This window comes from Mesoplodon mirus, assembly GCF_964341445.2.
Source record: "Mesoplodon mirus genome assembly, chromosome: 7".
Classification (NCBI taxonomy): domain Eukaryota; kingdom Metazoa; phylum Chordata; class Mammalia; order Artiodactyla; family Ziphiidae; genus Mesoplodon; species Mesoplodon mirus.
This window is the reverse complement of record NC_138983.1, coordinates 102,724,199-102,743,482: the sequence shown is the minus strand read 5'-3', so window position 1 is coordinate 102,743,482 and position 19,284 is coordinate 102,724,199. Positions and strand designations below refer to the sequence as shown.

The 19,284-nt window shown below is 42.5% G+C and overlaps 1 protein-coding gene and 1 long non-coding RNA gene across 2 annotated transcripts in view; one reads left to right on the top strand and one right to left on the bottom strand.

Annotated features, from left to right (window-relative positions):
* Positions 1–19,284, top strand: part of LOC309807243 — a 115,494-nt gene that overhangs the window by 89,569 nt on the left and 6,641 nt on the right. Inside the window, exon 3 of the long non-coding RNA XR_014294535.1 lies at positions 16,380–16,518. This is a non-coding gene — a long non-coding RNA (uncharacterized lncRNA). The remainder of the gene's footprint in view (positions 1–16,379; positions 16,519–19,284) is intronic.
* On the bottom strand, positions 4,447–11,436 carry LOC309808108 (putative spermatogenesis-associated protein 31C1; the record flags this gene model as incomplete). Its single annotated transcript, XM_082628107.1, has 3 exons — positions 11,368–11,436; positions 8,662–10,790; positions 4,447–4,497 (listed from the first exon to the last, which is right to left on the bottom strand). The coding sequence occupies exons 2-3, from the start codon at positions 10,597–10,599 to the stop codon at positions 4,447–4,449; spliced, it is 1,989 nt and encodes a 662-aa protein (XP_082484233.1). The 5' UTR covers positions 10,600–10,790; positions 11,368–11,436.

The window sequence follows — 19,284 nt, the reverse complement described above, 5'->3', positions numbered from 1 at the left end:
ATGTCTGAGCTATTGGGAGGAGAGAGAGGCAATAAATTCTCTTAATAAAAGCAAAAAATAAAAATAAAAAATAAGCCTATATGGTCAGTCACAATCCTTGCTATACTTATATAAATAAGACCAAGTTTATTGAATCTAGACTTATTTTGCAAACAAATTTGTCTTAATTTGGCTATCTTTGATAGAAATGAGGGTGATTTTAGAGAGAAAAATTATCTTTCGATAGAAACCAAAATACATATTGTGGATATTAGATTCTAGTGCTATTAATTTTCCTTGAAGTTTTGTTAATTACCTGAAAACTGGACTATATCCTGAATTTTTCTAGTTTCCTCCACTACCTGACTACAACTCTCCAAACTAGTGTTTCCAAATTTTCTCCCACCCTTTTGACTTGGAATAATTGAAACTAAAACTGCCTTTTTTTCTGAAGTCCTGCATACTGAAGGTAGATATCTTAATATAAACTTCAGAGAAATCTCCACAGCAGCTCATGTTTAGACAGTCTTCTTCGTTCCTGTTGCTATATGGACCACTCAGAAAGTTTACCTGAACATCTGATGGACATTCAAACTACAAAAGATGCTTTAACCCTGACATTTAGAGATCTTCTCAACTGTCTACCCTCAGAACTCAAAAACTGATATGAAATTTGCCTCAATTATTAACCATTGTTTTTTTGTCTCCATAGCAATGCCTCTTTAATTAAATACCTGATTGCTTGTACAGTAAGCTTAACTTCTACTTGGAAATACTGCTTTGGAAGAGAAAATTAAGGTAAAATGATCATATGGATGGACTCTAATCCAATATGACTTGTATCTTTATAAGGGGGGAATATTAGAACACAGACATGCACAGACTGAGGGGCAACCATGTGAGGACACAGCGAGAAGGTAGCCATCAAAGGAGAGAGACCTCAAAGAAACTAAACTTGATACTTTGATCTTGGACTTCTAGCCTCTAGATCTATGAGAAAATATATTTTTGTTGTTTAAGCCACCTAGTAGCCAGTGTGGTCTTTTGTTATGGCAGCCCTAGCAAACAAATACAATCACTATTAGGGAAAAAAAATCATGTGCTTTGTTATTCCAGTAGAATGATTTTAACACTGATTACTTCTTACCTTGAGATTATAAAAGACAGTGATAAACATTACTGTAGAGTATATATGAGTTGTGTCCTATGAAACAAAGGTAGTTAACAAACACCTCTCAGCTGTAGATGATGCCATGTGTTCATCTGATCAGCAAGAGGACATGAGTGGAAGGGAGAACCTTTTCTGCTTCAGACAAGCAACTTCCTGGGTTACCCTGAGTATGACAAAGAGGGCCATTGCTTGGGGACCAGGTCTCCAAGCAGTCACAACAGGCCTCAGGAACCCACAAGAAAATTGTGAAGGAAGAATATTACTAGCCAGGCCCATATGAATCTTTTCCTCCCATCACTGCTCTTTTGTGAAAAATTCTTCCAAATACACATTTTTGTCCCAAAATATCATGTTGGACGCTCGCTACTAGGAGCAAATTTTTCTAGCATCTCTGTTGGATGAATTTTCACACTTGCAAAATCACTTAGAAAAGAGTTCATCCTCCCAACACCTCCCCTGCACCAGTGTCCCCCTAAACAGCATCTGACCACAATATGAAGGAACTTACCTCCCAGGTAAACAGGTGCTTGAATGTGATTTAATTATCTCTGCATCCTCTCCCTGGTCTCCCTGTGAAATCCAGTCACCTCTTTGCATTAAAGCATTTCTGTGAGAAGCCCTGTAAGGTGCTGGCTATTCTCAATTCTGTCCTGCTGGTTCCTCTGAAGTGCCTAGAAGCTGTCCTCTCCACACACAAACTGTTCTGACAAACTTCATTTGAATGATTTGGATTTTAATTCTCAGTTTGCTTCTGTTCCTAAGCCTTAAGGCTTTTTTCTTTTTTTTTTTTTTTTTAACCAATTCAGAAAAAAGCATCATTAAAAAAAAAGACAAGGTGGGGCGTCCCTGGTGACGCAGTGGTTGAGAGTCCGCCTGCCGATTCAGGGGACACGGGTTCGTGCCCTGGTCCGGGAAGATCCCACATGCCGCGGAGCGGCTGGAGCCGTGAGCCATGACCGCTGAGCCTGCGTGTCCGAAGCCTGTGCTCTGCAACGGGAGAGGCCACAACAGTGAGAGGCCTGCGTACCGAAAAAAAAAAAAAAAAAAAAGACAAGGCTACTCGCAGACCTAACATGCTAAGCTTTAACTTAGTACGTTCTTAGGACTGATGTTTTCCAAGGAACAAACTTTCTTGTTTCCTGTGTACAAAAAGTGACAAAAAATAAAAATAGTGGTATCTTCACAGTTGAGTTCTTAACATATTTTCTGATATATGTAAAAAGAGAAAAATTGGCAAAATGAGTACCAACATTTTTAAAAATAATAATTAAGCCTAAATCCCTGGATTTACCAATTTTATAAAATAAGAAAGTAACATTTTATAAAATACAATTTTATGAAATATGATTTTATAAAATTTGTTTAGCTAAGTAACAAATGATTTGCCCACAAAACAGATTTAGCAGGTGGAGTCCAGGGGGCATATTCTACAAAATAAATTTATTGACACGGTAAAGGGTTACTAGCATAAAATTGTGGTGGGAATGAAAAGGGCAGTGACCTTCGTCCTGAAGTTTAGGAGTGATCCCTGAATTGAGAGATATCTGAGTTGAAGTGGTCACTGGAAACAAATGGTAGAGACAAATCACAGAGAGCAGACTGTATCAATTCCAGCTTCTGGACTCAGAGAAGGAAGGAAGAGCTTCAGATTTCACTGCAGAGAATGAGGCTGAGAAACTTTAAAATCAGATGCTTTTTCCCAGATCCAGGGGGCCAGCTAATGCACAAAAATGCTTAAAGCCACATAGGTATGTCACCTTTATTTCCTAGAGAAGATGTTAGCATTTTCTGAATCCTCATCTACCGTGCCTGGCACGCATTATTTTATAGCTTTCTGGAAGTTTCATCAGCACCACTGGTATATCTGCAGTACGATGTGTGTGTGGAGAGTACAGAATGCAGGTCCGGGCTGGGGGCAACGGACTCTTCTAGCTACCACAGTGAGTGGTGCCCCTGCAAACCTGAGTAAGGAAGACAACTTGCCTTTGGGTGGGTAGTGTTACAATCTGCATGTCTCGGGGCACAAATGTAAAGACCGACCCTGTTCTGGGAATGATTATGATTCTGACTGACCTCAAAGGGGTAATTATGAAACCCCTGGATCATCAGGATCTGGATGTTCCCTACTTTTTCCATGGTGTGATCATGACCGAAAGTGTGGCTGTAGATATCTGGGAACATTTCCAGAAATGTCCTCCTGTAGGAGTTAATTATAAAGTCAATGTGTATAAAAGAGAAAATAATATTGAAACCTATCAAGGGGAGTAGATCTTAAGGGTTAATATTGTAGATGGACTACTTTGGAAAAAATCTTTTTCCCTTGGAGTATTAAGAAGTCATCTCATAATTGCCATCTCTCCACATTTTGTTCTAGAGTGCCTGGTTTATTGATATCAGTGTGAGACCTGTTTTAAATAAAAATCTATTTGTAAAAATCCGGATCTGTAATATGTTCTAAATATCATTATAGTGTCTTTTAACTATAGATTAAAAATCACTTCATTTTCAACAAAATATTTTGATGTAAACATCAAATGTTTTGAAAACAAAGGGGATCTGTTTTTGTTGTTTTCTCTTTTATCTAATTTTTGTATCCATTTTGTCTGGGCATATTAAATGGTAAAAATATTTATAAGATTTGCACTAGGTGAATCTTCTTAAAAAAAAATACTGAAGGCCACAGAGTCTGGGAATATTAATATCTTTTTAATAGATTGATCCCCCTTGATTTCTTATTCTGGAGTAAAGGTACAAGTTTTTCCATGAAAATTAGACACACAAATCATCTGACAGAATGTATGACAGATGGAAAATGATTGATGGGAATTTTGCTTTAATGCACATTGTTCGTTGTAATTTTGCCCAGCTTAATGAACTGTGAATTAATAATGAGGAGCAACACATTCAATGTATTATAGTAATAAAGTGCTTTTATGGACATTTTTCATGTTTCCAGACTTTCTTGGCCACCCTGAACAATTTTAACTCAAAGGATTAAAAAATAATCGCTTATTTAACTGTGTTAAAATAGTCAACTTTGAAAAGGATATTTTCCTGTATGAACTTTTTCCTAATTGATTCCATTTTGTTCTGATCAGTAAACTTACCTGAGTAAGCTGCACTATTTAAAAAAAAGTGATCTGATAGAGTATTAGATGACATACATGACCATAGTCCATTGTTTTCTGATTCAACGACATAAGGGAGTAAAGTGAAAAATTAATAATTATACATTTTTTAATTAGGAGAATAAAAAACTAAATTTCTTGTAGAAATAAGCCCAAAGAGTCCTCGTGTCAGCCCTGCTCCTCTAAAAAGACCGTGACGCTGTAATACCAATGGATAATCTGGGAGAGAACCAGCTGTCATTAAAATAGATTTTACCAAGGCAAGGACAATAGGTTGCTTATTAGCAGTGAGAAATCAGTAGTCTTTTAGAAGTGTACCCTTTGGAAAGTGTGAGCTATATAATAAATGAAAGCCTTTCATTATTCATGGTTATAAGCCAAATGTAGATTAAATGTACACTACCTTCAATTCAGATATTAAGATATCCTTCCCTCAGTAATTTTATGAGGTAACATGTATAATGTCAAGCATAGGCTAAGTCATATATTTTATAATCTTTCAAAAATTTTTAAAGCAATGTGTTAACCCTATAATGAATATAAAATGGATCCTAACTGCATGTCTTAGAAAATGTGCATTTCATAGAATTATTGAAGAATGAATCCTTAATAGCCCATCTTTTTAAGTATGTTAGCTGAACGTTATGATTGTGTAATATCATTTTAGGGCATTACCACATTTTAAGAAATAAAATAATATTCAGAAGCATAATTTTGCCAGAATGTAAAATTTAAAACCAGAAATTTGACTTGTGAAAAATCCTCACATGATTATTGGCCTGTTAAAAACTAAAGCAAACCCCACAAACCTGATGCAAGCTATTATGTGCAAAATAACGTGCTAGTTACACAGCCCTCTGGGAAGTGAATGTGAGTCCGGATGCTTCTTTCTTGGTTTATTTCATTCCTAGAGTACCTTTGTTGCAGGTTTTTCTTATGTTTCCAAAGGAAACAAGTAAGCCATCTCAAGTTTAAGTTCTGTCCTCAATAAAGTAAAAAATGTGCCAGATACCATTTGACTGGATGATAACTAAACTGGACAAATATTTTCTCTCACTGGAGACTGACAGTGTTTTAGTTGTGCTTAAAATTTGTGATTCTCCTAAAAAAAGAGTACAAATGAAAACTTATGGTTACCAGGAGATAAGGGGGGAAGGATAAATTGGGAGATTGGGATTGACATATACACACTACTATATACAAAATAGGTAATAATAACCTACTGTATAGCACGGGGAGCTCTACTCAATACTCTGTAATGGCCTCTATGGGAAAAGAATCTTTAAAAACAGTGGACATATGTACATGTATAACTGGCTCCCTTTGCTGTACACCTGAAACTAACACAAATTTGTAACTCAACTATACTCCAATAAAAATCTTTTAAAATAAAAAAATAGAGTACTACATGCATTTCTAAGAAATAAACATTATTTTCTTCATTCTTCTAAAATAAATAAAAATAAAATAATGTAATATGTGATCTTCAAGCTAATGAACACCTAAGAATGAAATTTGAAAATCTACATTTGGAATGTATAATTCTTTTGTTCAGAGGCAGTGACATTCCAAAAGAACAAAACTTCTCCAACATTTCCCCATTTAGAGTAATGCTGACAGTGAGTGTCTGGTGGATCTCAGAGGGGCACAACTGATAATATATTTATCATGCTGCCAGTTTGCTAAGTGGTTTCATATTCACTAAGAAAGACTTGTCAATGGATACTGAAGAATAGATGTGAGGTCTCTGTGTGTTGTCTCTGGGTGAGATCTCTGTGTGAAGTCTCTGTATGAGGTCCCTTTGGAAGGTATCTCTGGGAAATCTGTTAAATCTGTGCTAGGTTTCTGTCTGAGGGTCTGTGAAGCAACATGAGGTCCCTGTGTGAGGTCTCAGTATGTGATCTCTGAGAAAGGTGTTTGCGTGAGAAGTCTCTCGAGAGGTGTGTCCGTGAAGTCTTTGTGTATTGTCTCTGGGTCTCTCCATTTCTTTTTTTCTTTTGGTCTCTCAATTTCTTGTCTTACTGTACCTTATGGAAGACGGAGCAGCAAGAGAAGGGCAAAGGGACTTGCTTCTTTCTGTTTTCTTGCTGTTCCATCAGCATCACCTGTCTGTGGCACTCTCCCAGCAGGAGCCAGGGGGGTCCAAGTCCAGCTTCCCCATATTCCCAGAACTCACTTCTGGGTGCCCCTGAGAGGACCCAGCAGCAGCCAGGCTCAGGTCCCAGCCCTGTCAACTCTCTCCTCTGGGTACCGACCCCTCCCACAAGTCCTGGCTTCACTCTCACTGCTCTGCCCATTCTGGAGGCTGCCTTGGGAATCGGGGCCCAGAGGTAGGGCCTGGCTCCAGGGAGAAACCAGGGGTGTGAGCAGTCCTGTGCTCACTCTGCCCCCTCCACCCCAGGTCACAGCATTTCCACGTATTGAGGGGCCTGACAGGGATGGGGGATGGGGTCCATTTCTGTTGTCATCTGGATCAGGGGCATCAGCTGGAACCGAAATCTCCACAATGAGAAAGACACCACCTGGAGCTGTGTCCACCATGCGCCCTGCACATGGCAGAAAACACCAAATCACTCTAGAGAAATTCTTCCTCATCTCCCTGCTTTTCCATATGGATGGGGGTCAGGAGACAAGAAAAGCTGCGCCAGAAGCAGATCAGTGGAACACTCCTGCATTGCACCCTGCCCCATCCACTTTGCACAGGTCACCTCCACACCACCACGAATCCTGTCTGATTGCTTCTTCACCTGCCAGGCTCTGGGGTGATCAAGGACTGGGAGACAGGCAAGGCTTACTACACAATCACAAGCCAGTCCCCACCTCTCCCCTGGAGCAGTCCTTGGGCCATGTGTTTATGTGAAGGTCACCAGACTAGGAGTCACATCCCAAGTTCCCTAGTCCTGGCTTTTACACCTATTGTTAAGTTATCCTTTCTAAAAGTCAAGAGGTGATGATGTGTAAGCTTATTAAATATAGTATTAAGAGATTCACCTTCCCTGATTTGCTTTACTTCTCTAAGTTTGACCTTCTGTTTTGACCTAAAGGTGGTTTCTCTACGTCTGTGATCTTAGAGTTGGAATAGGGTAGAGACCCTGGCGTGGGGCCATGGTGAGCTACTGGACCCTTAACTTTTCCTCCCCTTTAGGCCTTTAGATGGTGGTTGTATGTCAGGGGGCTGTTCTTTCAGAACTGCAATTTATGGGAGTCTGGTACCACTTTGCCTCCTTCCTTGGATCCAAGGATTTTTCTACACCTACATCCCACCCTAAATTCACAGTGTTTGACCATCAGATAGTTACTACCCACAGTCACACCCCTATTCCATTCATCCAAAACTCCTTCTCTGGGGTTAACATAGAGTGGAAGGTAGGTGACCCATGAACGCAGCCATTCATTTATATGGGACTGGACTCAACACAGCCCTCAGCAGCCTCCCTGATACTCCCCCCACCTACACACACAGAGCTGGAAATGCCATCCTTGCTGCTGCTCTAAAGTGTAGGAAAAACAGAGGTGGGGGAGGGTGATGCTGTACATTTTATTATGGCTAAGCTAAAAGGGGTTCATAGGGCATACCTCAATCCCAACCTTCATCAGAGAGAGAAGGAACTCTTAAGAGCAGATGTTGTATATTCCCTACCAAGAGATCCAGGGGCAAGATTTCTCCTGTTTCTGAACTCAGAGCCCATACTCTATTCCCCCCAAACTTCCATCCACTTGGCTCTGACACTTCCTGGAGCCTGAATTGGAATGTCCGGCCCTATCGTGTAAACCTATCCACTACAGTTGCATAAAGTTCAAAGTAGCATAGAAGGAGGAGAAAGACTGGTTGAACCAGATCCTTGGGTGTGGGTTTCATAGGTTTTTCCCATCTCATTGCTAGAGTAATTTTGGTCTGTGTAATGACAGTATCATAAGGTGCAATGAAGGGACACGAGACAAGGAGCAAGCTTGTGATGCTACCGTCCACCTCCCTCCATGCCCCTCCCTTCTAGAAGACAAAGTGCACGGCACAGACAGCAGCCATTACACTATGCTTTTATTAGAAAAAAAAAAAAAAATATATATATATATATATATATACATGTATTGGGGAACATTAAATACCTTGGACGTGCTAAGGAGAAAATCATTTTCTCTACATGGACTGAATTTTTACTTGGAGACATGTCTTCCTACTAAAGGGAAGACTAAAGAAGGATTTTACTGTCGACCAGGCAAGACGCCTCCCCAAAGATGACAGTGCCTTGGACAGTGTTGATGGCGGGCTGGGGCACCTGGAATCCTTGGCCCATACTGGCAGGTACTAACTGGAAACAAACTCTTCTTGGGGGGCAAGGATGGGAGGCACCTTAGGCCCAGCTGCTCATCGTCGAACCTTACACTTTTCAAACTATGTTGGTGTCTGACTTTCCTTTCCCTGATAGAACAACTCTGGCCCTTGGAGGTGGCTTTATGACTGCAGGCTGTATAACCCATCATTCTCCGTTGCTCTGGGTAGGAGGTAAGCCTATGGCAGCAGAAACACCCACATACTGGGACTTGGAATTCCAGTTTGTGTTCATTTAACTTTGTGGCATGAAGTCCATGGTGAATTGCTCTTTTTTCTTCTGGGATCTGTCCAACAGCTGTCATGAGTGCCTGACCCTCAGCAGTCTCACTCTTCAAGATTGATCTGCTTTTGACTGATCCGTGACTCTGGGCAGTGGCTGATATGGGCTTGAATTTTTGCAGAGCATCTCGACCATTGACTTTTTTATTGGGGAAAATCCACTTTAAAAATAGCCTCATCCTTTTTCTGAAGAGGCTTTCTGGAGGGCTATGTTTCTTCTCTGGCATGAGCTGGAGACATCTGCTCCCAATAGAGTCTGTTATTCCCCTGACCTGGGCAGGGTGGCTCATACTTCCAGCTTGAGAGGTCCCTAATTCTTTAAACCTTTCTTCATGCTCGCCTGGTTTATGCCTCCTACAGTCCTCTCTTTTGTAAGTAGGGGCAATCATCTTGCTCTGGCTCTTCCATGAGTCTTGGAGTTTTGAAGTTTTGGGCTCCTGCTGCCCTAGGTTGCTCCTTTGGGCTTCCATAAGGCCACTTGGCTCCTGGGAAGCTAACCTGTCTCTGGTGGGGACTCTCTGGGGATGGCACTGAGGCACCTGAGAAGCCAAGTTGTCTGCAGCAAGGAACATGTGTTTGGGAAAGTCCTGAAGCTGGTTGTCTGACTGTACCTTTACTTTGGAGTTAAACTCACTGGCAACCCCCATGTTAAGGCATGGCTCACCTGGATGTTGGAAAACAGACATTCTAGGTAGTAGGAAACGTTTACTGGCCCCTGGCACCTCTAAACTCCTCATATGTACATTTGTGGTTTGGGATTTTGTCAACACTTTGGTTTCCAAGATAACACTAGACTGTGGTTGAAGAGCAGGAGACTCCTTGGCCTCCACAGCCTCCCTGGCCTCTTCACCTCTCAAAGATTGGGATCCTAAGTTCACCTCCATCACTGTTACCCTATGGCAGGGGTCTCCTGAGGCCTGACCACCACTCTCCTCCGTTGGCTCATTCCTGACCATTGCTGAACTTGGACCTGGCTCTAGGCTGTCCCTCTTGACCCATTCCACAGTCTCACTCTTCCAGGTTCTGCCCACAAGGCTGAGTGTGAGGGACTGAGAAGGTGGCCTGCCCTCCTGTCCAGTCAGAGAAGCCTTTGAGGGCCCATGGTAGTCAGCAGATGGAATCGCTCCCAGGGCACTCTGGATTTCCTTACACACAGTTGAGGGGACAAGGAGAGGCCTCTTCAGGGTAGGAACTGACTCTTCTGTTATCACCTTCTCTCCTGAATGAGCCTGAGGAGGTTTCTCCAGGAACTCAGCACACTTGACTGTTGAGTGGGACCCAGACACACAGGTGGCTGAAGGGGAAGAGGCAAACTGCAGAACGGTGGAGGGTTGGAGCTTTTTCCGCTTCAAGAGATTTATGGGCTTGAGGACCTTGAGGGGGAGGGTCCACCTGTGCTTTACCCAAAACCTTCTAATGTGTGCTTCCAGCACCTCTCGAGTGTCTGGATCAAGGAAGGAAACCCTACAGGAGGTGTTCATGCAGGGTTCCCAACCCTTCAAGCAGTATCTTCCACAGGCTCCAGCAGGCACTGCTTTGCACGTCTCACCAGGAGGGTCTTGACATGAGAGCTGATGAAAGTTGCCCTTGCCAGGAAGCCTCCCCAGGCAGCTATAGGAGAGCAGATGGGGCCAGGATGGCTGGACAGGACAGGCAGGGGTGGGCACCTGCAGCCCAAGAACCCTCCTCTGCCCCCACACTGACTTCATAATGCTCCTGCTCTCCCTCACCCTAGGGCTTTAGCCACGCCCTCCCATGGCTCCCCCTCCCAGGGCTGGGGTCACATTATAGGCTCTGGGAGGAAGGACGACCCAGGAGAGAAGGGGAAAGATTCTTTACCTTTGCAGAAGTGAAACCAGGTTGTGAGTCCCCTCCAGTTCTTCCAGGCAATCTCTGCAAGCTGGAAATCAGGAGACTGGGTCATGGTGGTGAAGGCAGAGGCCTAAGAGTCTTTCAGGAGGCTGAGTGCAATGGCCCTTTAAGGGAAATCTTTGGAGGATTAGACTCTGGAGCCCAAGTATCAGTGTCCAAGGCCACATGTCCCTGACAGTGATGGTAAGTCTCACTTGAAAAGGGTTTGTCCTTTGCAAAGTGCCTTCACGTTAATTAACCCCTGTAGCCCTTACAACTGCCGTGTAGGGGAGAAAGGTCAGTGGTCATCACACAGAGGAATCTGAGCAAAGTTAAACAACTTGTCCACAGTTGGACTTGGAGGTCCCACTTCCCAACCCAGGCACCAATGGTCCACCACAGTCCACACACCCCATTTCTAGGTCCTCATGGCTTCATTCTAAGCACAAATTTCTGGGAAGTATCTGGGCTCTGATCTCCTTCCAACGAGCCTTCCCAAGGCTCTGTTTCCTGAAGAATAAGCTCTGCCACTGGCATCCTCAGAGACCGTGAAGCTGGGCCCTCAGGATTAGGAGAGATGGAAGCTAACTCTCGGGGGCACGCAGGGCTGAACGGCAAAGGCTCACCTTTCAAAGATCCACTTTTCTTCCTACTCCTGCTCCTCCCCTTCAGCTCTACTTGATGCTGAGAGAGAAGAAGAAATGAGGGGCTAGCACCCAACTCTCACTGTCATCTATCTAGGCAAGCTGTGTTCATGAACAACATGACTTTCTACATTTAACTAAAACTCTGTGGGGTTTTTTCCCCTTTTACTTATTTTTAAAGTGGATAAAAATATTTTCAGTTTTTCTTCTTTGAAGAGTGCAAAGAAGGATTTTTTTTTTTTTGCGGTACGCGGGCCTCTCACTGTTGTGGCCTCTCCCGTTGCGGAGCACAGGCTCCGGACGCACAGGCCCAGCGGCCATGGCTCATGGGCCCAGCCGCGCCGCGGCATGTGGGATCCTCCCGGACCGGGGCACGAACCCGCGTCCCCTGCATTGGCAGGCGGACTCTCAACCACTACACCACCAGGGAAGCCCAAGAAGGATTTTTTAAGTTTTAATCACCATAGATTTCTTCTGTCACTGTTCCTCTGATCAAGAAACACACACATTCTCAGACCTAAATGCCCACGTGAGCTTTGTCAGATAGGATTCTGCTTCCCAAGGCCAGACCTCTACTCCAGCCTCTTCTCTCAGGCTCTCAGGGGCTCAGCATTGCCCTTAGATCAGCCCCAACACAGAGGAAGGTCTCACTTGAGACACCCGCTGTGGGAAGGTGGCTGGTGAACCAGGGCTCAGGGGTCAGCCTTCCTGCAGAGATTGAACTCTTAGTAATCCAGTCCTTAACCATTAGTCACTGCATTGGGGACTTGCCCTGGAGCCCTCTACCATACCTGAACTCCTGGTCTACGATCTTAGGCTAGAAATCCTCATGCCCACTCTAACCCCCCTCTGGCCTGGCTTTTCCCTAGAAGGATCATGTTCTATACTTTTCTGAGAGTTCCCATCTCAGGAGTCTCTCTAGGTGGTTAAGAAAAGTGGAAATAAGAATAAGAAAAAAAGAGATAATCTCTGCTGGGATTAAGCCAAAGGTTTCTTACCTTCCTGATGCTTCTATGTTTCCTAGGTGGTGCTAAGAATGGATTACTCTGGAAGCAGGGGAGTAACATTAGGAAGAGCCCCAGTCCACACAGGTACCCAAGGATGATATCAATCACCCAGGAAGTTGGGCTGGATCTCAGCCAGATAGCAACAATGTTTTTCAAAGAAAAGAGATTCTCCATCTTCTGAACTGCATTGCTGCCCTCAGGCAACAGAGCACTGGGAGTTCACTTGATGGCAGAACCCCAGGCCTGCATCACAGAGCTGTGGCCTTGTCACAGAGGGCTCCTGAGTGTGGGGGAGGGGCAATAAGAGAAAGAGGCTGAATCACTGCCCCTCCTTCCCATCCAGACCCACAGACACCTGCACCCTCCTGGGGCTTCCAGATCCCTCCTTCCAACTACTCTCATCCTGTCAGAGAGACCTTAGTCAATTTTCTGTTCATTCCATCTGGAACCTGGTTCCTTCATCCATTAGAGACCTTTACTTGAGGCCCACCAACTTGATAACTCTTGAACATCTTAAGCTGACCCTGGAAGACTGGCTGTTTCACAGACATTTTTACTCAGGATTTCCTTTGTCCTCAGCTCCAACTTTCCCACGTCATGTTTGTGTCTTGTGTAAACCCAGGGATAGAACTTGAATTTCTTTTACACTTATTTAGTTTTGTGAATTTTGAATAGTGTATGTTTTGCCTCATTTTCTATCAGAGGGAACTACACACAAAAATTAAAATAATTTATTTTTCAAAATTCATAAGTATGAAAGAATTATAAATAGTTATATAATAGGGAAGAACAAATCTGACTCCACATCAGATCTTTTTTACTTTAGTCTTTATGCTTTGTTGCCTGAGCTAACTCTGTCCATCCCTGTGACCCAGGCTGGCTCTGCACTTTTTGTAAAACAATGTTGCCTAGAGCCTGAAATATACAGGAAAGCCTGTTTCTAAGGCTCTGACTTTTAAGAGCCCATTCATGGAGATAAAAAGTTGCAGAACAGAGAAGAATAATTGTTTTGTTGGCGGTTTACAGGAACACGTGACCTGACCAGGATCTGACCCATCTGGCCAGCTGCTAGAACAAAGGATCCAACACCAAGATATTTGCAACAATTAGCCATGCCCCTCCCTCACCTTGCCTTTAAAAAGGCTTTGCTGAAAGCCTTCAGGGAGTTTGGGGTTTTTCCTGGGCATGAGCCACGTGTCTTCTTGCATGGCACTGTGTAAACCTTTCTCTGCTCCAAACTCTGATGTTTCAGTATTTAGCCTCACTGTGCATCAGGCACACAGACTTGCATCTGGTAACAGTTAAACCTTCAAATGATATTTTTGTAAGTTTGTAGTGTTTATAATTCTGGAGTTAGTAAACCTTTAAACTGCACAAAAACTTTTGGGACACACTGCAAACACGCACACACACACGTACTCATTTTCCTTAACCAATCTAGTACTTTCAAATCCAATAATCCATAATTTTCTACTTAAAAAAAATCGTTCATATGTTGTCTCAACCCAACTTCTTAGTTTGCAACGATAAGACAGTCCCCACTCTCCAGATAAATTTTGAATCCATTAGGGCTGCTATAACAATATACCATAGACTGGGTAGATTAAAGACAACAGACATTTATTATCACAGTTCTGGAGGCTGGGAAGCCCAAGATCAAGTCACCAGTATGGCCACCTCGTAGTGAGAGCTCTCTTCTTGGTTCACAGCTGGAGCCTTCTCTCTGTATCCTCATATGATGGGAGGAGGCTAGAGATATCTCTGGAGTCTCTTTTATAAGGCACTAATCCCATTCATGAAAGCTCATAAGCACTTTTGCATGGCCCCACCTCCTATCTTCAAGAGGTAGGATTTCAACATGTAAATTTTGAGAGAACATTAACATTCAGACATGTGCACGCATTCTATACCCGGAAGCTAGGAATGGGTTAGGGTGAGCCAAGGTCCTAACCCTAAAGGGCTGTAGGGTGAAGAGTAGGACTAGGGGTCAAACCCTTGGGGCTGAGCCAGGTCTTGAGCAGCCTCTTCAGATATCCCTAGTGTGTTATGTATGTATTCTCTTTTCTGAGTGTGCCTTGCCTTTCCTGCCCCATCCTCCCAGGCCCCTGAAGCTTCAAGTCCAGCCTGAACCATATAGAAAGGGAGCTTTGAGTCTTACACAAAATTCCCTTATGACACCACTTCCTATCCCTTAGCAGTAACACAAGATTCACTGAAGGATTCACATGGTAAATATGTCTTAATGCCCCATGAGGGCTTTAAAATAATGTGTATTCTCTGCTTGTTGGTCATAATTTTATACAGTTTTAGTGGGAACGTGGGCATGTGAGTTTATTTGGCTATATTGCCATGAATGTGCACTTTCACAAACATATCTCCTACATCTACTATTGTTCCTACAGTCTTTTCCTCCCATATGATATTCTCACCTTAATTCAACCTTTTATCAAAATTTAGACTTAGGTCTGTCACCATGTGGACATGCTTTGTAACAAAATAGCTTCAACCGAGGAGGTCAGTGGAAGGCCTGGACCAGCTATCTTGGTTCCATGATAGTAAGCAAAGGATCGCAAACTCCCATGTTAAGCTTAAGCAGAAAGCAAAGTTTAGTTAAGCATAGGTACACTCTCAGAGAGGGAGAGAGAGAAGGAGAGAGAAAGAGCAGGCTGTTTCTGAGAACAGGCTATTTCAGCGAAGTGAAGCAAGCCCAAAGCAAAGTATATCGAAGCAAAGGTACACTCTCGGGGTGGGGGGGGGATGGGTGTACTGTTTCTGCAAATTGAAAGCAGCATTCCTATAAAGGCTTACGAGCGCTTTTAAGGAGCATTTTGCAGAGAGGTGGGGGTGAGTGACAAGGATCATTATTTGATTGACAGTCCTGAGCTATGGAACAAGTTTTCTGCTGCGCATGCTCTCATCCTTGAATCCCCAAGAAATGCCTACTGGGTGGGGGGAGGGGCAAAACCATATGTAATTTATTGTAATTATGGTATAATGAGTTTGGATTTACTATAGGTTATACGCCTGTCTGGTCTGGGCATGCACAGCCTGGAGAAGTCCCCTTGTGTTACTGTGCCTCTCTTTATCAGGATAAGCTGCCCACCACCCGACCATAGTTTCTCCCGTTCTGGGTGGAGTCAAGGGAGATTCCCCAGATGGCTGGGTGTGACTCAATTTCTTCTTCTTGTCTTTCTCACCACTGTCACCTCCTTGCTGCTAATGTCTGACTAACTACCTAACAGGTCTTCTTTGCATTCATATTTGCTCTCTAAATTTTCTATATTACTTTATTTTCAATATGTTTTGTTTGATGGGGTTTTTTTTTGAAATTTAAAAATCTTATGATAACATTTACCTTGATTTATTTAATTATTGTTCTACTGTTATTGATTTCTGCCATCTTATTTTATGCTTTATTTTCTACATTTTCTTTATTGTTTCTTTTTTTCCCTTCTTTGGCATCTTCCATTTTACAGGTCAAGGGTACTTATGTTTGTTTGACATTTGGGAATTTTTAGTATTGTAATGGTTTTATATCTTGAATTATGTTAATTTTCTCCTCAATTTCTTACCCGTGGATGAAAAATGTTCCCTGCCATATCAGTAGACAAAGGATGTTGCAGTCATCAAGTCAGACGTCAAAGCAGGAACCCTCAACTGTGCACCTTGAGGGGATTCGGGATGGAGAAAAACAGGGTACTGGTTCTAGAGTTAAGGTGCATATCAAAGGAATGATTTCACGGAGCCCAGATTCTTTCATCTTCTCATACATAGAAAAGTGCTAAAGTCCTTAACTTGAGAGGTCTAGTTTTCTTTAATTAATAGTAATCTTTTGATGTTCTGACTACCTGGTTTTTCTTGACTGCTCCCTTAGGTCTTCTGAGCAGTTCCTCAGAGTGATCTGACAGGCTGTGTTCTGGGCTTAAGTCCTCAGAAAATCTGCCAAATAAAACATAATTCTCCTTTTGGGTTGTGCATATTTTTCAGTCAGCAGTCTTGGCAACCAATGAAGGGGCCCAGAGCAGACTTTTCTTCTTTGCCTGAACTCTATGAGGATCCAGAGTCCTGGCACCAGCAGAGGCTTCTTGGGCCTGTCCGCTTTCTCAGAGAGTCCAGACGAATTTGGGTGAGTATCTCCTGGTTCTTGGATCTCCAGTTTTGGTTGATGATCCTAAGTTTTATTCAGTGGTGTTAAACTCTTCTCTTGAGTAGTAGGTGATCCTTGAAACTTGGTTTCAAGAAGAAGTACCTGGGTCATCCTCAGTGAAAGACACTGGGAAGATTTTTACTCAGTTTAAACACTGAGAGCTTAACCTCGGTAGAAAAACACTGGGAAGACTTTTGCTCAAGTGGGTTAGCCTCACTTAAAAGACACTGGGAAGATCTTGCTCAGTTTAGACACTGCGTGGTTTATCCTCAGTTGAAAGACTCTGAGGTGAAAGGTGCTCAGGTGAAAGACACTGAGTAAAAGTTGGACTGGGTAATTAGGTGGAAGACTAACCTGTCTTCCTTGAATTGGCTACTTTAATAGAGTTTGTCAAAATAAAAGTGATCTTCACAAATTGAACTCAGAATGGGGAACTTAGCTTTCAATACAAAAGGAAAAGGAACAACAACAGATTTCCAGCTTCCAACGGATATCCTGGCCAGGTTTATGTACATACAAAATTTACATTTACAAGTGCTTACTTTCTTGGGACTTAAAGAAAATCTTGCCCTAAAAATGACTAAGATAGGACTCTTTTATTGCATATGCAGTTAAGTTAGAAAAAGCTGGCTTGATAAAAACATCTTTTCAGAATTCTGACTTCAAAAAAACAAAAGGCTTTCTAGGGGAAACTTGCATTTCTCTTCCTGTGTCTTTGAAACGTTAAGTGTTCTGATATTCTTCAGTGTGTGTGTGTGTGTGTGTGTGTGTGTCTTGAGAACTTGGTCACTACCATCCAAAAGTACTTATATGGTGTACATTTGCCAATTTCCTCACGTCCATTGTGAAAGGAGTTCCCTATTCCTAAGAAAACGGACCTATGTCCGACTGACACAGAAGATGGAGATTTATCCCAGTGCATTTATATATGTATATCTATTAAATTTATGTATATATATATAATGCCTAATGGAAACATCTCAGATGTTCTATTTGGTATTTTTCTTTAATTTTACTTATAAAATTGTGACCATTTTTTAACTCAAAAAAGGAGAACCTTAAAAATTAATTAAGAAGACATCCTCAGTAGTCTAAGGTTCAGAGTGACTTGGCAGAGAAAATTGCTGAATGGTTAGATAATAGTGCTGGTGTGCTTGGCTATTGTAACACTTTACATTTGAGTTTCTCTTCCTTGAAATTACAAGAACTATATGACTCAAGAGAAAGATTGATAATTAGGAATATTCTGCTTGCTTTATTTTATTTATTTTTTTGTTGTTGTTGTTGCGGTACGCGGGCCTCTCACTGCTGCGGCCTCTCCCGTTGCGGAGCACAGGCTCTGGACGCGCGGGCCCAGCGGCCATGGCCCACGGACCCAGCCGCTCCGCGGCATGTGGGATCCTCCCGGACCGGGGCACGAACCCGTGTCCCCTGCATCGGCAGGCGGACTCCCAACCACTGTGCCACCAGGGAAGCCCCTCTGCTTGCTTTTCATAGAGCCTGTTGAAGAACATTTTCATTATTTGCAGGTCATAGGAAGGAACCTTCCTGATCTAAGTTTTGAACAAGTAGTGTGGCAACACAAAGCTATGACTTAAAAAGGAAATGTGAAATGACCTATTTCTTTTGGCACCTCAATCCAGATATCTGTCAGTAAAATGCGTCACTTTTCAGTCAAATGGGTGGTCAGCAATATAATTTTTTATTGGGAAGCTGAAAGACACCATTGCCAAGCAGAGCACCTGCCGTGTTCACATCTATATTTGAGCATCTTTCGTTTTCCCAAGGGGTGCAAGTGAAGAGAAGGCAGGCAGAGAAATGCACTTGAATAAAGCTTTTCAAGATGGATAGAACAGAGAGCATTCCCAGAGGCGGGTCAAGTTCAACCCAAGAACAACTCTCTTAGTGCTTTCACAACTAGGTAAAATACAAGACCAGTAGTAACTCAGCTCTCAAATCAGTGCTGAAATCCAGCAGAAGGTTGTTAATATTGATACAGTTAACATACATCAAATAGGATTACTGAATTTTCTGAATCCAACTGAACTCCCAGGATTGTTTGGTTTCAAAGGCTGTTGGGCTCAAGACGCATTTGGTTTTAAATAATCCTTCCTAAAATGTTCAGCTTTCAGTCTAATATGATTGAAACCCAGCTTGAGTGTGTCTTATAATACACTGGACTGGAAAGACTATGGGCATTGAATTATTCAAGACATGGCAGGCGAAGGAGTGATATGTGGGGAGGATGTGATCATAGAAATGAGTGAGACTTGATATGTCTTGTCATCTCATTTGATTTACCTGTTAGAACTCTTCCAAATATTAGAGGAAAGAAATCAATATCAATTTTCACCTGTCACGTTCCACACTTCAATGATGAATGAATGTCAAATTTGACCACAGTTTTCTGTACCACCTGCTCTGAAATAATATTTCTGGGCCTTTATTAAAAAGGTAAAATTTTCATTGAATTTCCAAATATGATTCTGCAGTGGCTAATTCAGCTTGTTTTATTAGTAAGCAAGTTCTGATGAGTAATACTAATTTAATAAGCCTGCATGTGAGGTTAAAGTGTCAACTATTCCCGCCGAAGGTGATGAGATATGACTGTGATGTGGTGGTAGGGCACTCACCTTCCTGAACGAACCCTGCGAGCGCACAGTTCTTGGGAGAAACCAGTACAAATCTGATATCATTTTGCATGTCTCCTGTAGCAGTGGAATGCACACACATACAAACATGATC